This window comes from Manacus candei, unplaced genomic scaffold (assembly GCF_025592945.1).
Source record: "Manacus candei isolate 608988 ecotype Guabito, Panama unplaced genomic scaffold, ASM2559294v1 h1tg000409l, whole genome shotgun sequence".
NCBI lineage: Eukaryota > Metazoa > Chordata > Aves > Passeriformes > Pipridae > Manacus > Manacus candei.
In genome coordinates, this window is record NW_026138457.1 from 1 (window position 1) to 19,274 (window position 19,274).

General features: G+C 64.1%; 1 protein-coding gene across 1 annotated transcript; it reads right to left on the bottom strand.

Moving 5' to 3' along the window:
- Positions 1–6: 6 nt before the first annotated feature.
- Positions 7–13,154, bottom strand: LOC127465491 (glutamate receptor ionotropic, NMDA 2D-like; the record flags this gene model as incomplete). The annotated part of the gene is made up of 11 exons (XM_051776000.1): positions 13,107–13,154; positions 9,934–10,358; positions 8,179–8,771; positions 6,660–6,774; positions 5,194–5,405; positions 4,276–4,432; positions 2,790–2,943; positions 1,802–1,927; positions 1,022–1,251; positions 152–312; positions 7–60 (listed from the first exon to the last, which is right to left on the bottom strand). Coding segments are annotated over exons 2-11 (2,210 nt in total), but the record flags the coding sequence as incomplete, so codon positions are not given.
- Positions 13,155–19,274: the final 6,120 nt, after the last annotated feature.

Consider the following 19,274-nt stretch of genomic DNA (forward strand, 5'->3'; position numbering starts at 1 on the left):
CCGTACCCCATTTTGAGGTGGTGCAGGGCATCCTCGACGCCCCTCTGGTTGTACCTCACCCTGTACCACACCCATGACCACACCCCTGATCACACCCATGACCACACCCCCCCACCATATCCCTGACCACGCCCATGGCCACGCCCCGTACCCCGTTTTGAGGTGGTGCAGGGCGTCCTCGACGCCCCTCTGGTTGTATCGGACCATGTAGCTGTGCATGGCCGGGTAGTTGCTGCGGATGTTCTTCTCCGTGCTGCCGTTGGGCACCGTCCCGAACTTCAGCGGGGGGTACTGCTCCTGGGGGCGCTGGAACTGCGCCCCAAAAACGCCATCAGCACCCCAGAAACCACACGGCAACCCCAAAAACCACACTGGAACCCCAAAAACCACACTGAAACCCCTAAATCCACACTGGAATCCCTAAATCCACACTCGAACCCCAAAAACCTCCTTGGAACCCCAAAATCCACAAGGGAACCCCAAGAACCCCCTTGGAACCCCAATGTCCCAAATACCCCCAACCCCCTCAATGTCCCCCAATGTCCCCCCAATGTCCCCCTAATCCCCCCAATGTCCCCCTGTGCCCCATATCCCTCCTTGTCCCATGTTCCTCTGTGCCCCCCAATGTCCTCAGTATCCCCCAATGTCCCCCCAGTGTCCCCCCAATCCCCCCCACTGTTCCCCCAATCCCCCCAACATTCCCAATCCCCCAAATCCCCCCAAATCCCCCCAATGTCCCCAATGTCCCCCCAATCCCCCCAATGTCCTCCCAATGTCCCCCCAATGTCCCCAATGTCCCCAATGTCCCCCCCAATCCCCCCCCAATCCCCCCAATGTCCCCCCCAAACCCCCCCAAACCCCCCCAATGTCCCTAATCCCCCCCAATCCTCCCCAAACCCCCCAATCCCCCCCCCAATGTCCCCCCAATGTCCCCAATGTCCCCAATGTCCCCCAATGTCCCCAATGTCCCCAGTATCCCCCAAATGCCCCCAGTCCCCCCCAGTGTCCTCCCCGGTGTCACCTTGCGGTCGCTGAGCCCGGACACGGTGTCCACGTACTCCTCCTGGATCATGAAGGCCGCCAGGTTGGCCGTGTAGCTGGCGAGGAAGATGACGGCGAAGAAGGCCCAGACCAGCACCATGATCTTGCTCGTGGTGCCCTTGGGGTTCTCCACCGGCACCGAGTTGTTGAACACCAGCGCCCAGAGCAGCCAGATGGACTTGCCGATGGTGAACGTGGAGCCCCCCGCGCCTGGGGGGGACAGGGGACATGGGGACAGGGTCACACGGGGTCACACGGGGTCACACGGGGTCACACAGGGACAGGGGACACTGAGACAGGGTCACACGGGGTTACACGGGGACAGGGGACACCAGGACAGGGTCACAGGGGGGTCACACAGGGACAGGGGACACCAGGACAGGGTCACACGGGGTCACACGGGGTCACACGGGGTCACACGGGGTCCTCCAGCAACACTTGACGTCACCCAGGGACAGGGGACACCGGGGAGGTCACACGGGGACAGGGATGGGGTCACACGGGGTCAACTTGCACTGGCCAGGCTCCAATTGCGTCCCCCCTCCCTCCCCAGGTGTCCCCAGGTGTCCCCACTCACACTGGCCGCTGGCCAGGCTCCGGTTGTGTCCCCCCTCCCTCCCCAGGTGTCCCCCCAGGTGCCACCCCAGGTGCCCCACTCACGCTGGCCGCTGGCCAGGCTCTGTTTGTGTCCCCCCTGCCCAGGTTCCCCCCCAGGTGTCCCCCCAGGTGTCCCCAGGTGTCCCCAGGTGTCCCCACTCACGCTGGCCGCTGGCCAGGCTCCGGTTGTAGCCCACGGGGCTGAAGTACTCGAAGATGAAGACGGTGACGGCCACGACGGTGAGACACATGACGAACATCATCACCCACACGGCCGGGCTGTACGGCTCTGCGGGGACACCACGGGGACATGGGGACACCATGGGGACATGGGGGGGACACAGGGACATGGGGACACCACGGGGACATGGGGACATGGGGACAGCAGGGTGAGACACATGACGAACATCATCACCCACACAGCCGGGCTGTACGGCTCTGCGGGGACACGGGGACACCAGGGGGACACCATGGGACATGGGGACACCAGGGGGACATGGGGACATGGGGACAGCACGGTGAGACACATGACGAACATCATCACCCACACGGCCGGCTGTACGGCTCTGCGGGGACAGGGGGACACCAGGGGGACACCATGGGGACACCATGGGGACACCAGGGGGACAGGGGGACACCATGGGGACATGGGGGGACATGGGGACATGGGGGGGACAGGGGGACACCATGGGGACATGGGGGGGACATGGGGACACCGTGGGGACACCATGACGCTGATCCTGGGTGGGTTTTTGAGGGTCTCGGTTGGGGGTTTGGGTTGTTTAGGGTGGTTTTGGGGTGGTTTGAGATTTTTTGGGGTGGGTTTTGGCTGGTTTTGGGGTAGTTTGGGGTGTTTTGGGTACCCAGGAAGGCAGAGGGGGACACGGTGCCATTGCTGATCCCGGGAGGGTTTTTGGGGGTCCCAGTTGGATTTGGGGTGGTTTTGGGGGTCCTGGTTGGGTTTTTGGCTGGTTTTGGGGTAGTTTGGGGTGTTTTTGGCACCCAGGAAGGCGGAGGGGGACACGGTGCCGTTGCTGCGGGACACCATGACGCTGATCCTGGAGGGAGGTTTGCGGGTCCCGGTTGGGTTTTTGGGGTGTTTTTGGGGTGTTTTTGGGGTAGTTTTGGGTGATTTTGGGTGGTTTTGGTACCCAGGAAGGCGGAGGGGGACACGGTGCCGTTGCTGCGGGACACCATGACGCTGATCCCCGTCTCCACGAAGGGCACGGAGAAGTCGATGATCTCGGAGCGCTCCTCGTTGATGGTCAGGGAGCCGATGGCCATGTCGGCCCGGCGGTAAAACACCTGGGGGGGGGCACGGGGGGGATATTTTGGGGGCACAGGGGATGTTTTGGGGGTATAAGGGGTGGTTTGGGGTCCCGCCTGCCCCCCATGCCCTCCCCAGCCCCCCTTGGTTGCTCTCCCCAACCCCCCCTGGGGGGGTCCCTGTGTCCAGGGTGGGCTTTGCGTTACGGGGTCAGGTTTTGGGGGCACAGGGGGGGATTTTAGGGCACAGGGGGGTGTTTTTGGGGTATAAGGGGGTGGGTTTGGGGTCCCACCTCCCCCCCCATGCCCTCCCCAGCCCCCCTTGGTCACTCTCCTTCACCCCTCTTGGGGGTCTCTCCACAAGCCCCCGTTGCCATGGGGGCTCCGGGGGGGTATTTTTGGGGCTCTGGGGGGGTATTTCGGGGCACAGGGGAGTGTTTTTGGGGTGTAAGGGGGGGGGTTTGGGGTTCCCCCCCCCCGTGGGGCTGGGTTTGGGGTCCCACCTCCTCCCCAAGGCCTCTCCCCTTGGTTTCTCACCCTGATCCCACTTGGGGGGGGGTCTCTCCCCTTCCCACTGCGTCCAGGGTGGGCTTTGCGTTACAGGGTGGGTTTTGGGTTAAAGGGGGGGATTTTGGGGCACAGGGGGGGATTTTTGAGGTACAGGAGGTGTTCTTGGGGTCCCACCTCCTCCCCAAGGCCTCTCCCCTTGGTTTCTCACCCTGATCCCCCTGGGGGGTCTCTCCCCACTGCGTCCAGGGTGGGCTTTGCGTTACGGGGTCAGGTTTTGGGGCACGGGGGGTATTTTTGGGGCATGGGGGGGTATTTTTGGAGTATAAGGGGGTGGGTTTGGGGTCCCACCTCCTCCATGCCCTCCCCACCCCACCACCCCCCAGGCTCACCCTGATCCCACCTGGGGGGTCTCTTCCCATCCCACCGTGTCCAGGGTGGGCTTTGCATTATGGGGTTGGGTTTTGGGTTAAAGGGGTGGATTTGGGGGCACAGGGGGGGATTTTTGAGGTACAGGGGGTGTTTTTGGGGTCCCACCTCCTCCCCAAGGCCTCTCCCCTTGGTTTCTCACCCTGATCCCCCTGGGGGGGTCTCTCCCCTTCCCACTGCGTCCAGGGTGGGTTTTGCGTTACGGGGTCGGGTTTTGGGTTAAAGGGGGGGATTTTTGGGGCACGAGGGAGTATTTTTGAGGTACAGGGGGTGTCTTTGGGGTCCCACCGGCCCCCCACGCCCTCCCCAACCCCCCTTGGTTGCTCTCCCTGATCCCCTTTGGGGGGGTCGCCGTGTCCAGGGTGGGTTTTGCGTTTCAGGGTCGGGTTTTGGGGCACGGGGGGGTATTTTTGGGGTGTCTTTGGGGGGTCCCACCTCCCCCACCATGCCGTTCCAGACACCGTCGATCTTCTTGCCGTGCTTGCCGTTGGTGACCAGGTAGAGGTCGTAGGTGAAGCCGAGGGCCCGCGCCAGGCGCTTCAGGATGTCGATGCAGAAGCCTTTGCAGCACTTCTTCTCAAAGGGAGGGGGGCTGGGGGGGGGACCCCGAAATTGGTGGGGGGTCCCATGGGGTCCTGGGGACACCCCCAAAGTGGAGGGGGCACCCCCAGAGCGGGGACGAGCTGCCTGTGCACTGCAACCCTCCCCCCTCCCCGTCCCAGGTACCCACCCCCTGCCCCAGGTGCCCCCCACCCATCCCAGGTGCCCCTCTTTCCCTGGTGTCCCCCAGGTACCCCCCACCTACCCCAGGTACCTTCCCATCGCAGGTGCCCCCCACCTATCCCAGGTACCCCCCACCTACCCCAGGTACCTTCCCATCCCAGGTACCCCCCCAGATACCCCCCATGTACCCCCCCACCCCAAGTACTCCCCCATCTCAGGTACCCCCCCTTTCCCCAGTGCCCCCCATGCCCCCCCCGGCCCAGGTGCCCCCCACCTATCCCAGGTACCCCCCAGATACCCCCATATACCCCCCCCTCCCCAAGTACTCCCCCACCTCAGGTACCCCCCCTTTCCCCAGTGTCCCCCATGCCCCCCCATCCCAGGTACCTTCCCATCCCAAGTACCCCCCAGATACCCCCCATGTAACCCCCACCCCAAGTACTCCCCCACCTCAGGTCCCCCCCCTTTCCCCAGTGCCCCCCATGCCCCCCCCATCCCAGGTGCCCCCCACCTATCCCAGATACCCCCATATACCCCCCCACCCCAAGTACTCCCCCACCTCAGGTCCCCCCCCTTTCCCCCGTGCCCCCCGTGCCCCCCCCGGCCCAGGTGCCCCCGTGCGGTGCCCACCTGGCGGTGCGGTTGAGCTGCCTGCGGCAGGGCACGGAGTCGCGGATGCAGGTGCCGGTGGCGGGGTCGGTGCTCTCGACGATGACGAAGGGCCGCTCCTCCAGCGTGGCCACCGTCAGGTGCCGCCCGTCCTCCACCGGCTGCAGGAACCGCCCGTACCGCGACCACACCGGGTACTTGAGCCGCAGCACCTGCTGCTCCCAGCTGCCCACCTGGGGGGGACACCACGGGGGGACATCGCTGGGACACGTGGGGACACGTGGGGACATCGTTGGGATATGTGGGGACAACATTGGGACAGGTGGGGACATCACTGGGATAGGTGGGGACATCACTGGGATAGGTGGGGACATCACTGGGATAGGTGGGGACAACATTGGGACAGGTGGGGACAGCATTGGGGCATGTGGGGACATGGGGGGACACCGTTGGAATAGGTAGGGACAGGTGGGGACAGGTGGGGACAGCATTGGGACAGGAAGGGACATTGTTGGGACAGGTGGGGACACCACTGGGACATGTGGGGACACGTGGGAGGGACACAGGGTGGGGAACAGGCTGAGGAGGTGTCACCCTTGGGGACAGTGACAGGGAACTGTCCAAGGTGCCACCACGACAGGGTGTCACCCTTGGGGACAACCCCAGGGTCCCCTCAGCGCCGAACTCTCCGAGGTGCCACCGCGCCGGGGCGAGCGGCCACGTCACCGTCCTGTCAGTGCTACGTTGTTGTGACAACACCACGTGTCCCCAGGACGAGGTGTCACCAGGATGAGGTGTCACCAGGATGAGGTGTCCCCAGGACAAGGTGTCACCAGGATGAGGTGTCACCAGGACCAGGTGTCACCAGGACCAGGTGTCCCCAGGATGAGGTGTCCCCAGGATGAGGTGTCCCCAGGACAAGGTGTCACCAGGATGAGGTGTCCCCAGGACGAGGTGTCACCAGGATGAGGTGTCACCAGGACAAGGTGTCACCAGGATGAGGTGTCCCCAGGACCAGGTGTCCCCAGGACCAGGTGTCCCCAGGATGAGGTGTCCCCAGGACAAGGTGTCCCCAGGATGAGGTGTCACCAGGATGAGGTGTCACCAGGATGAGGTGTCACCAGGACAAGGTGTCACCAGGATGAGGTGTCACCAGGACCAGGTGTCCCCAGGATGAGGTGTCACCAGGACAAGGTGTCACCAGGATGAGGTGTCACCAGGACAAGGTGTCACCAGGATGAGGTGTCCCCAGGACAAGGTGTCACCAGGATGAGGTGTCCCCAGGACGAGGTGTCACCAGGACCAGGTGTCACCAGGACAAGGTGTCCCCAGGACCAGGTGTCACCAGGACGAGGTGTCACCAGGACAAGGTGTCCCCAGGACAAGGTGTCCCCAGGACCAGGTGTCACCAGGACCAGGTGTCCCCAGGACAAGGTGTCCCCAGGACGAGGTGTCCCCCTCCCCGTCCCCAAGTGCCACCCACTCACCACCTCCCAGGCGCGCTCCTTGTTGAGGGACAGGACGACGAGCGAGGGGTTCACCAGGTACCCGTCGGCGTTGAAGGAGAAATCCTTCTGCCCCCACGAGATGTTGGTGAAGTACCTGCCCGGGGGGGGAAGGGGGGGTCACGTAAATTAGAAATTTATTTCTAATTTTTTTTTGTTATTTTCCAATCGTTTATTCTGGTATTTATTATTATTTTTTTGTTATTTTTTTGTTATTTTTTAATTAATTTTTATTTCTATTTTTCATTCTTTATTTCTATTTTTTCTGTTTCTATTTTTTCTATTTCTACTTTTCATTATTTTCTATTTCTACTTTTCATTATTCTCTATTTCTATTTTTCATTATTTTCTATTTCTATTTTTAATTATTTTCTATTTCCATTTTTCATTATTTTCTCTTTCTATTTTTCATTATTTTCTCTTTCTATTTCTCATTATTTTTCTATTTCTATTTTTCCTATTTTTATTTCCGTTTTTATTTCTATTTTTTACTATTTTCCATCATTTACGATGTTATTTATTATTATTTGTTATTATTTTCTATTTCTGTTTTTCACCATCTACTGTTTCTATTTCCATTTTTATTTCTATTTTTTCCCATCATTTATTCTGTTATTTGTTATTATTATTTGTTATTATTTTCTATTTCTATTTTATATTATTCTCTATTTCTATTTTGTCTATTTCTATTTTTATTTCTATTCCTACTTTTATTTCTATTTCTCAGCCCCATGTCCAGATCCATCTGAGTGTCCCCAGTCCAACTGTCCCCAACCCCAACCACGTCCCCAACCATGTCCAGACCCACCTGAGTGTCCCCAACCCAACCCAACCCAACCATGTCTACACCCACACAAATGTCCCCAACCCAACTGACCCCAACCCCAGTCATGTCCAGAGTCACCCAAATGTCCCCAACCCAACCCAACCATGTCTACACCCACCTGAGTGTCCCCAACCCAACTGACCCCGTGTCCAGACCCACCTGAGTGTCCCCAATCCGAGTGTCCCCAACCCAACCATGTCTAGACCCACCCAAGTGTCCCCAAACCCAACTGTCCCCAACCCCAACCATGTCCAGAGCCACCCAACTGTCCTCAACCCAACCCAACCCAACCATGTCCAGACCCACCCGAGTGTCCCCAACCCAACTGTCCCCAACCCAACTGTCCCCAACCCAACTGTCCCCAACCCAACCAACCCCAACCATGTCTACACCCACCCAAGTGTCCCCAACCTGAGTGTCCCCAACCCAACCATGTCTAGACCCACCCAAGTGTCCCCAACCCAACTGTCCCCAACCATGTCCAGAGCCACCCAACTGTCCCCAACCCAACCAAACCCAACCGCGTCTACACCCACGTGAAGACACGTGGTCCCAATCTGAGTGTCCTCAACCCGAGTATCCCCAACCCAAGTGTATGGCCCCCATGTGAACGTCCCCAACCCCAGTGTCCCCACCCCGCGTGCCCCCGGCCCCGTCGCTGCCCCGCGTGCCCACCGGTGGAGGTTGTCGTTGATCTGGGTGACGTTGGGGGCGCGGCAGTCGTTGTTGAACTCGGGGATGAAGCCGTAGTCGCGCAGCAGCGCCTCGGCGCCCTTGGCCACGATGGCCACGCCGTTGAGCACGCGGTGCTGCAGGTCGTCGCGCCAGCCGGCCGACAGCACGGCGAACAGCCCCGCCGGCACGTGCTCGGGCAGGTTCTCGCTGCCCCCCAGGTTGGTGCCCACCACGAACCAGATGTAGCCGGGCCCGGTGAGGCCGGCGTCGCGCGCGGCGCGGAACACGGCCTCGGCCTCGTCGCGCGAGCAGTAGAGCAGCCGGATCTGCGCCGACACCTCGCGCAGCTGCCGCCGCGTGCGCGCGCCCTCGGGGTCGTCGGTGAGGTTGAGGGTGACGACGCCGCGGTGCTCCCAGCCGATGAAGCTGCTGTCCGTCAGCACCTCCACGTAGTCCACGACGTCCTCGTAGCCCGGCAGCAGCGTGGTGACCACGGCGAAGGCCGTCCAGTCGTACTCCTCCAGCACCTCGAAGATCACCTGCAGCTGCTGCTCCGTGGAGGAGCCCAGCTGGAGGAAGGTGGAGCCCTTCTCCTGTTGGGGGGGAGGGGAAGGGGAGGGGAGGGGAGGGGCCACGAGGGGGTGGGGACACAGGGTTGGGGACAGTCAGGTGGGAGCAGACACGGTGGGGACACGAGAGGGGGTTGGGGTTGGGGAGGGTTGGGTTGGGGAGGGTCAGGTGGGTCTAGAACATGGTTGGAGACAGTTGGGTTGGGGACAGTTGGGTTGGGGACACTCAGGTGGGTCTAGAACATGGTTGGAGACAGTTGGGTTGGGGACAGTTGGGTTGGGGACACTCAGGTGGGTCTAGACACAGTTGGGTTGGGTTTGGTTGGGCTGGGAACAGTTGGGTGGCCCTGGACACGGTTGGGGACAGTTGGGTGGTCCTGGACAAGGTTGGGGTTGGAGACAGTTGGGTTGGGGACAGTTGGGTGATTCTGGACACAGTTGGGTTGGGGATAGTTGGGTTGGGCACAGTTGGGTGGCCCTTGGCACAGTTGGGGACAGTTGGGTGGCCCTGGACAGGGTTGGGGTCAGAGACAGTTGGGTTGGGGACAGTTGGGTGACCCTGGACACAGTTGGGGACAGTTGAGTGACCCTGGACAGGGTTGGGGACAGTTGGGTGACCCTGGACACAGGTGGGTGACCCTGGACAGGGTTGGGGACAGTTGGGTGACCCTGGACAGAGTTGGGGACAGTTGGGTGACCCTGGACACAGTTGGGTGACCCTGGACAGGGTTGGGGGCAGGTGGATGACCCTGGACACAGTTGGGGACAGTTGAGTGACCCTTGACACGGTTGGGGACAGTTGGGTGACCCTGGACACAGTTGGGTGACCCTGGACATGGTTGGGTGACCCTGGACACAGCTGGGGACAGTCGACCGGCCCTGGACACGGTTGGGGTCGGAGACATTTGTGTTGGGGACAGTTGGGTGACCCTGGACACAGTTGGGTGACCCTGGACACAGCTGGGGACAGTTGGGTGACCCTGGACAGGGTTGGGGACAGGTGGGTGACCCTGGACACAGTTGGGTGACCCTGGACACAGTTGGGTGACCCTGGACACGGTTGGGTGACCCTGGACACAGTTGGGGACAGTCGGTTGGCCCTGGACAGGGTTGGGGTCGGAGACATTGGTGCTGGGGCCAGTCGGGCCGTGTCCCCTCGGCCGCCCCCGGCCGGGCCCTCGCCCACCTTGGGCGTGAGGACGATGGCGGAGCCGCCGTTGACGCCGATGATGGGCACGGCCGTCTGCGCCGAGATGAAGTCGAGGATCTGCGCCACGGCCTCGGAGCGCGTGTCGTCCTCGAAGACGACGCCGTGGATGCGCAGCGAGGACAGGACGTCGCAGAGCCGCACGATGAGGCTGCGCGGGTTGGTGTCGTTCAGCACCACCCCCACCGGGTTCACCTCCAGAGAGAAGTTCCGGAAGGTTCCGGGCGCCAGGCGGGGCCCGGCGGCGCCGTAGGAGGCCCCGCTCAGGATCACGGCCACGTTGAGGGTCCGGCGCGGCGCCGCCGGCGGCTCCAGGAAGGGGCTGGCGCAGGCCAGGGCCAGGGCGAGCAGCATCCTGAGCGCGGGGGCCGCCACCGGGGGGGTCATCGCGCCGCCGCCGCGCCCTGGGGGGGCACGGGGGGGTCAGCGGGGCCAGCCGGGGCACACCAGTAATGCCCAGTAACACCCAGTAACACCCCAGTGCCCAGAAAGGGTCGGGAGGAGTGGCAATGGTGCCCACCAGTAACACCCAGTAACACCCAGTAACCCAGAAAGTGTTGGGAGGAGTGGGAATGGTGCCCACCAGTAACTCCCAGTAACCTCCAGTAACACCCCAGTACCCAGAGAGGGTTGGGGAGAGGAGAACCAGTTCCCACCAGTAACCCCCAGTAACCCCCAGTAACCCCCAGTACCCAGAAAGGGTGGGGGAAAGGGGAACCAGTGCACACCAGTAACCCCTAGTAAGCCCCAGTAACTCCCAGTAACTCCCAGTAACACCCCAGTGCCCAGAAAGGGTCGGGAGGAGTGGGAATGGTGCCCACCAGTAACCCCCAGTAACCCCCAGTAACCCAGAAAGGGTCGGGAGGAGTGGGAATGGTGCCCACCAGTAACTCCCAGTAAGCCCCAGTAACACCCAGTACCCAGAAAGGGTTGGGGAAAGGGGAACCAGTGCCCACCAGTAACCCCCAGTAACCCCAAGTAACCCCCAGTAAGCCCCAGTAACCCTCAGTAACACCCCAGAAAGGGTCAAGAAGAGGAGAACCAGTTCCCACCAGTAACCCCCAGTAACCTCCAGCAACACCCAGTAACCCCCCAGTGCGGGAGAGGGTTTTCCCTGCTGTTGCCATGACAACGAGGTGACAAACCCGTGTCATTGTCCCCAAAATAGGGGTGACAAACACGTGACAGCGGGTGACAAAGCCCTGTCACCGTCCCCAGAACAGCAGGTGACAAACATGTGACAGTGGGTGACAAACCTGTGTCACCGTCCCCAAAACAGCAGGGGACAAACCGGTGCCAGCGGGTGACAAACCCGTGTCACCGTCCCCGTGACAACAAAATGACAAACCCGTGTCATTGTCCCCAAAACAATGAGGTGACAAACCGGTGCCAGCTGGGACAGTGCAGTGTCACCGTCCCAGAGCAGCCGGGGACAATCACGTGTCACTGTCCCCAGAACAACAGGGGACAAACCGGTGCCAGCGGGTGACAAAGCCTTGTCACCGTCCCCAGAGCAGCAGGGGACAAACCCGTGTCATTGTCCCCAAAGCACTGAGGACAAACCCCTGTCACCGTCCCCATGACAACGAGGTGACAAACGTGTGACAGCGGGGGACAAACCCGTGTCATTGTCCCCGTGACAACAAGGGGACAAACATGTGACAGCGGGTGACAAACCAGTGCCAGTGGGTGACAAACCCCTGTCACTGTCCCCGTGACAACAAGGGGACAAACCGGTGCCAGCGGGTGACAAACCCGTGTCACCGTCCCCAGAGCAGCAGGGGACAAACCGGTGCCAGCGGGTGACAAACCCGTGTCACCGTCCCCAGAGCAGCAGGGGACAAACCTGTGACAGCAAAGTGACAAACCCGTGTCACCGTCCCCAGAGCAACAGGGGACAAACCCGTGTCATTGTCCCCAAAGCACTGAGGACAAAGCCCTGTCACCGTCCCCATGACAACGAGGTGACAAACATGTGACAGCGGGTGACAAACCGGTGCCAGTGGGTGACAAAGCCCTGTCACTGTCCCCGTGACAACAAGGGGACAAACCGGTGCCAGCGGGTGACAAACCCGTGTCACCGTCCCCAGAACAGTGAGGTGACAAACCGGTGCCAGTTGGGACAGAGCAGTGTCACCGTCCCCAGAGCAGCAGGGGACAAACCCGTGTCGTTGTCCCCAAAGCACTGAGGACAAACCCCTGTCACCGTCCTTGTCACAAGTCAGTGTCCCCCTGCCACCCCTCCCCATGTCCTCCCCCTGTCACCCCCTGGTGACACTCCCCATGTCCCCTCCATGTCCCCCCCATGTCCCCACCCCCCGGTGACACCCCCGGTGTCCCCAACCACCCCCCCCCCGTCCCTCCCATGTCCCCTCTGTGCCCCCCCTCAAATGACACCGCCCTGGTGTCATCCCCATGTCCCCCCCCCCCCCCCCCGTCACCTCCATGTCCCCTCCATGTCCCCACATCCCGGTGACACTCACGGTGTCCCCTCAATGTCCCCCCCATGTCCCCACCCCCTGGTGACATCCCACTGTCCCCAAGCCCCCCCATGTCCCCTCCATGTCCCCTCCGTGTCCCCCCCATGTCCCCCCCCTCAGGAGACACCCCCGGTGTCCCCAAGCCCCCCCCATGTCCTCCCCATGTCCCCTCCGTGTCCCCACCCTGGTGACATCCCACTGTCCCCAAGTCCCCCCATGTCCCCCTCATGTCCCCCCCATGTCCTCCCCATGTCCCCCCTCAGGTGACACCCCCGGTGTCCCCAAGCCCCCCCATGTCCCCTCCATGTCCCCACCCTGGTGACATCCCAGTGTCCCCATGTCCCCCCCATGTCCCCCCCATGTCCCCCCTCAGGTGACACCCTCAGTGTCCTGGAGCCCCCTCTTTGTCCCCCCACCATGTCCCCTCTATGTCCCCACCCTGGTGACATCCCACCGTCCCCAAGCCCCCCCGTCATGTCCCCCCCATGTCCCCTCCATGTCCCCACCCCCTGGTGACACTCCCAGTGTTCTGAAGCCCCCCCTTTGTCCCCCCCCCCCGGTGACACCCCCGGTGTCCCCAACCCCCCCCGTGTCTCCCCCCATGTCCCCACTCCCCGGTGACCCCCCCGGTGTCCCCAAACCCCCCCCCCGTGTCCCCCCCCCAGGTCGTACCTGGCCCAAGCTCCGCTCCGGGGGGGGGCTCGGCCTCATCTCGGCCGGGGGGGGACACTGAGGGGGGGTTTGGGGACAATAGGGGGGTTTGGGGACACTGGGGGGGGGTGGGGACACGAGGGGGGGTTTGGAGAGAATGGGGGGGCTTTGTGGACACGGAGGGGGGATTGGGGACACTGGGGGGGGTGGGGACACTGGGGGGGTTGGGGACACGGGGGGGGGACACACACGGGGGGACACAAAGGGGGTGTTGGGGACACTGGGGTTTTGGGGACACCGGGGGGGGGGTTTGGGGACACTGGGGGGGGACACGGGGGGGTTTGGGGACACACAGGGGGGTTGGGGACCCTCGGGGGGGTGGGAACACACAGGGGGACACACGAGGGGCTTGGGGACACTGGGGGGGGGGTTGGGGACACAAGGGGGGATTTTGGGGACACACGGGGGGGTCACACGGGGGGGGTTGGGGACACACGGGGGGGTTGGGGACACAAGGGGGGAGTTTGGGGACACACAGGGGGGGTTGGGGACACACGGGGGGGGTTTGAGGACACGGGGGGGGACACACGGGGGGGGTGGGGTTGGGGGGGACCAAGACAGAGGCGGCTGCACCTGAGGGGGGGGGAAGGGAGGGTGTGAGGGGGGGGTCAGACCCCCCAAAGTCCCCGGGACCCCCTCAAAAATACCGGGACAGCCCCCCCCCAACCACCCCCCGGCTCCCAGTTCCCCCAGTTGGTTCATCCGGGCCCCCCCAGTCACAGCCCAGTTCACCCAGTTGGGACCCCCAGGCCTGGCCCAGCACCCCCCGACTGGCTCCCAGTGCTCCCAGTGCCCCCAGTCCCATCCCAGTCCCCTCCCAGTCCGCCCAGTGCTCTCCCAGTCCCCTTCCAGCCCCCCTAACTGGACCCCAGCAGCCCCCAGTGCCCCCAGTCCCCTCCTAGTCCCATCCCAGTCCACCCAGTCCTCTCCCAGACCCCTCCCAGTTCCCCCCAGTTGAAAACCAGTGCCCTCCAGTCACTCCTCCAGTCCCACCCAACGCCATCCCAGTCCTTCCCACTCCCTTCCCAGTATCCCCAACCACATCCCAGTCCCTCCCAGTGCCCCCCAGTCCCTCTCAGCCCCCTGCAATCCCAACCCAGCCCCCTCAGCCCCCTCCATTCCTCACCCCCCCAGTCCCATCCCAGCCCCCCCAGTCGGGTCCCAGCTGCCCCCTCCATGTCCCCCTGCCCTCCCAGTGCCCCCCAGTGCCCTCCCAGTGCCCCCCAGTGCCTCCCAGTGCCCCTCAATCCCTCCCAGTGCCCCCCAGCCCCCTCCAATCCCAATCCAGCCCCCCAGCACGGACCATTCCTCCCTCCAAACCCCTACCCAGTCCCTTCCAGCCCCCCCAGTCGGGTCCCAGCTGCCCCCCCACCCCCTCCCAGTGTCTCCTCAGTCTCCCCCAGTCCCTCCCAGTGCCCCCCAGTCCCCCCCAGTCCCTCCCAGTGCCCCCCAGCCCCTCCCAGCCCCCCCCAGTCCCAATCCAGCCCCCCCCAGCATCCCCCCATTCCTCCCTCCAACCCCCCCCCGGTCCCATCCCAGACCCCCCAGCCGGGTCCCAGCTGTCCCCCCACCCCCTCCAGTCCCTCCCAGTGCCTTCCAGTCCCTCCCAGTCCCCTCCAATCCCTTCCCGGTCCCTCCCGACGAGACCCCTGCACCCTCCATTCCTCCCCCCAAACCCCTCCCAGTGCCCCCCAGTCCCTCCAAGCCCCCCCAGCCGGGTCTCAGCTGCCCCCCACTCCCTCCCAGTGCCCCCCAGTCCCTCCCAGTCCCTCCCAGTCCCTCCCAGTCGGGCCCCGCCGCCGTCCCCCCCCCCCCCCCGCCCTGCAGCACCGGCGGCCGCTCGCAGAATACTAATGGGGCGGTGCGGCGGCCCCGCGGCTGTCCGGCTGTCCCTCTGTCCGTCCCTCCGTCCCTCCGTCCCTCTGTCCGGCTGTCCCTCTGTCCCTCTGTCCCTCCGTCCGTCTGTCCCCGGCCCTGCCCCTCCCGGACCCCCCCCTCCCCCCGGGGTGTCCCAGCCCGTGGGGTCCCCCCGGGAAAGGAGGAAGGGAGGGGGGTGTCGGGGGGTTGTTGGGAAGGTGTCGGGGAGGGTTGGGGGTGTCGGAGGGGGGTGTCGGGGGGGTGTTTTTGGGGTGCGAGGGGGAGTGTTGGGGTGGTTTTGGGGTGTCGGGGGGTGTTGGGGTATCGAGGGGGTGTCGGGGGGGTGTCGAGGGGGTGTCGGGGGGGTGTTGGGATGTTTTTGGGGTGTCGAGGGGGTGTTGGGGGTATCGAGGGAGGCGTCGGGGGGTGTGTTTTTGGGGTGTTGGGGGAGTATTGGGGTGTTTTGGGGTGTTGGGGGGTGTTGGGGGTGTCGGGGGGGTGTTGGGGTGCGAGAGGGGGTGTCGGGGGGGTATTGGGGTGTTTTTGGGGTGGCGGGGGGTGTTGGGGGTGTCGGGGGGGTGTTGGGGTGCGAGAGGGGGTGTCGGGGGGGTATTGGGGTGTTTTTGGGGTGTCGGGGGGGTGTTGTGGTACCCGGCTTTGGGGGTGGGGCTGTTTGGGTGTTGTCGGACGGTGTTGGGGGTTTCCGGGGGGGTGAGGGGGGGGCTGTAGGGAGGGGTCGGGGTGTTGCTGGGAGGGGTTGGGATGTCAGAGGGGCGTCGGGGGGATTTTGGGGCCCGTTGGGGGGTTTGGGGGGGGGTCAGGGTGTGGAGAGGGGGGTTGGGGGGGGCAGGGAGGGGTCGGGGGGTTGTAATAGGGCGGTTGGGAGGGTGTTGTGGGACGTCGGGGGTGTTGGGGGGTGTTTTGGGGTATATCGGGGTGTTGGGGGGTGTTGTGGGATATGAGGGTGTTGGGGGGTGTTGGGGGGTGTTTGGGGTGCATCAGGGTGTTGAGGAGGTGTTGTGGGATGTCAGGGTGTTGAGGGTGTTTTGGTGGGTGTTGGGGGTGTTTTGGGGTATATTGGGGTGTTGGGGGGGGGTTGTGGGATGTCAAGGTGTTGGGGGGGTTGGAGGGTGTTGGGGGGGCGTTTTGGGGTGTATCAGGGTGTTGTGGGGGTGTTGTGGGATGTGAGGGTGTTGAGGGTGTTTTGGTGGGTGTTGGGGGGGATTTTGGGGGGTGTTGGGGGGCGTTTGGGGTGCATCAGGGTGTTGGGGGGGGTTGTAGGATGTGAGGGTGTTGAGGGTGTTTTGGGGGGTGTTGGGGAGTGTTTTGGGGTGCATCAGGGTGTTGGGGGGGGGTGTTGTGGGATGTCAAGGTGTTGGGGGGGGGTTGGGGGGCGTTTTGGGGTGTATCAGGGTGTTGGTGGGGGTGTTGTGGGATGTCAGGGTGTTGGGGGTGTTTTGGGGGGTGTTGGGGGGATTTTGGGGGGTTATTGGGGTGTCAAGGGGGTGGGACGGGGTGTTGGGGGTCTGATGGGGTGTCAGGGTGTTGGGGGGGCTATTTGGGAGGGTGTTGGGGGATGTCAGGGTGTTGAGGGGTGTTGGGGGGGCGTTTTGGGGTGTATCGGGATGGGGGGGTGTTTTGGGGGTGTTTTTGGGTGTTGGGGGGGGATTTTGGGGGGGTTATTGGGGTGTCAAAGGGGTGGGATGGGGTGTTGGGGGGCTGATGGGGTGTCAGGGTGTTGGGGGGTGTCAGGAGGATTTTGGGGGGTGTTGGGGGGCTGATTGGGTGTCAGGGGGGTGTTGTGGTGTCCCTGAGCACCCGGGTGTTGGGGGGGGTTTGGGGGTATCCGGGAGGTGTTGGGGGTGTCCAGGAGGTGCTGGGGGGTTGTTTTCGGGGGTCTCAGGGTCTGGGGGGGCCGGGGGGGGGTACCAGGGAGGTTTGAGGGTGTCAGGGGGGTGTTGGGGAATCCTAGGGAGGGTCCTGGGGGGGTGTTGGGGGATCCTGAAGGACTCTCAGGGTGTTGGGGCTTCCCGAGGGGGGTCCCTGGGGAGGGGTTGGGGGGGGGTTGTCGGGTGTTGGAGGGTCCCGGGGGGGTCCTGGATGGTGTCAGAAGGCTGAGGGGGGGTCCCGGGGGGGCTCGAGGGGGGTGTTGGGGGGGTGCTGGGGTCCCGTGGGGGGGGGTCTCGGGGTGGCTCGAGGCATCTCGGGGGGTCCCCGGGGGGGGGGTCTGTCAGGGTGTCAGGGGGTCCCAGGGGGCCGCGGGGGTCCCGGGGGGGACACAATGGGGGTCTGTCGGATGTCGGGGAATCCCGCGGGGGGGGTCTGTCGGGGGGGTCGCAGGAGACTGGGAGGGTCCAGGGGGGTCCTTGGGGTGGGGGTGGGGTCTATCGGGTGTCGGGGGGGTCTGGAGGGTCCTTAGGGGGGGTCTGTCGGGGAGTCGTGGGGGAATGGGGGGTCCGGGGGGTCCGGGGGGGGCTCTGTCCGGTGTCGGGGGGTCCCGGGGGGGTTTTGGGGGGGGGGTCTCAGCCCCTCACTCACCTCTCCCGCTCCTCCCGCCGCTGCCTCCGCCGGTCACTGGGACACACCGGCCCCTGGCCCCGCCCCCTGCGGAGGGACACGCCCCTTTTGGCGCCGGCCACGCCCCCTTCGGTACCGGACACGCCCCCTTTTTGGTACCGGGCACGCCCCTTTATCGGTACCGGACACGCCCCCTTTTTGGTACCGACCACGCCCCTCCGGTACCGACCACGCCCCTTTCGGTACCACCACCCCCACTCCCATCCAGGGGGTCCCCAGATCGCGACAGGGACCGGGGGACCCCCCCTCAGACCCCCCCAACCCCCCCAACCCTCTGCAGAGACCCCCCAAAACCCCCCCAAGACCGAGAGCCCCCCCCAACACCCCCCCCGAGCATTAAAGACCCCCGAAATACCCCCCCACTTACCCCAAACCCTCCCAGAGACCCCCAAGAGACCCCCCCCAAACACCCCCAGACCCCCCCTGGACACTCGGGGTGGGGGATTATGGGGGAGGGGGGGCTGGGGGGCAGGTTTGGGGGGGTTGTGGGGGTGGGGGGCAGGTTTGGGGGGCTCTGTGGGAGCAGCTTTGGGGGGTTATGGGGGGTGGGGCAGGTTTGGGGGGGTTGTGGGGGTGGGGGGCAGGTTTGGGGGGCTCTGGGGGGGCAGGTTTGGGGGGGTTGTGGGGTGGAGGGGCAGATTTGGGGGGTTATGGGGGGAGGTTTAGGGGGGTTATAGGGGGTGGGGCAGGTTTGGGGGAGTTGTGGGGGGTGGGGGGCAGGTTTGGGGGGCTCTGGGGGGGCAGGTTTGGGGGGGTTGTGGGGTGGAGGGGCAGATTTGGGGGTTTATGGGGGGAGGTTTAGGGGGGTTATAGGGGGTGGGGCAGGTTTGGGGGAGTTGTGGGGGGTGGGGGGCAGGTTTGGGGGGCTCTGTGGGAGCAGGTTTGGGGGGTTATGGGGGGTGGGGCAGGTTTGGGGGGGTTGTGGGGGTGGGGGGCAGGTTTGAGGGGCTCTGGGGGGGCAGGTTTGGGGGGGTTATGGGGGGTGGGGCAGGTTTGGGGGGGGTTGTGGGGGTGGGGGGCAGGTTTGAGGGGCTCTGGGGGGGCAGGTTTGGGGGGTTATGGGGGGGTGGGGCAGGTTTGGGGGGGTTGTGGGGGTGGGGGGGCAGGTTTGAGGGGCTCTGGGGGGGCAGGTTTGGGGGGTTATGGGGGGCTGGGGGTGTTATGGGGGTTTGGGACAGGAGGGGGGCCAGGGCCAGGTGGCAGTTGGGGACAGGGCCAGGTGACAGGGACAAGGACAGACGGGGGGGACAGGAATTGGTGGTGACTCGGGGACAAGGACAGGGGGCAGTTGGGGACAGCCCAGGTGACAGTGACAGGGCCTGGTGACAGTGACAGGGCCTGGTGAGAGTTGGGGACAGGGACAGGTGACAACGGCAGGGCCTGGTGACAATGGCAGGGCCTGGTGACAATGACAAGCCCAGGTGATGGTTGGGGACAGGCTCAGGTGACATGAGGGGACAGCCTCGGTGACAACGGCAGGCCCGGGTGACAATGGCAGGGCCTGGTGGCAGTTGGGGACAGGCCCAGGTGACAGTTGGGGACAGGGACAGGTGACAGGGACAGGCCCAGGTGACAGTTGGGGACAGGGACAGGTGACAGGGACAGGCCCAGGTGACACGTGGGGACAGGCGAGGTGGGACCCCTGGAGGAGGGGGGAGGGTCTGGGAGGTCCCAGGGGGTTTTGGGGGTTCCCTG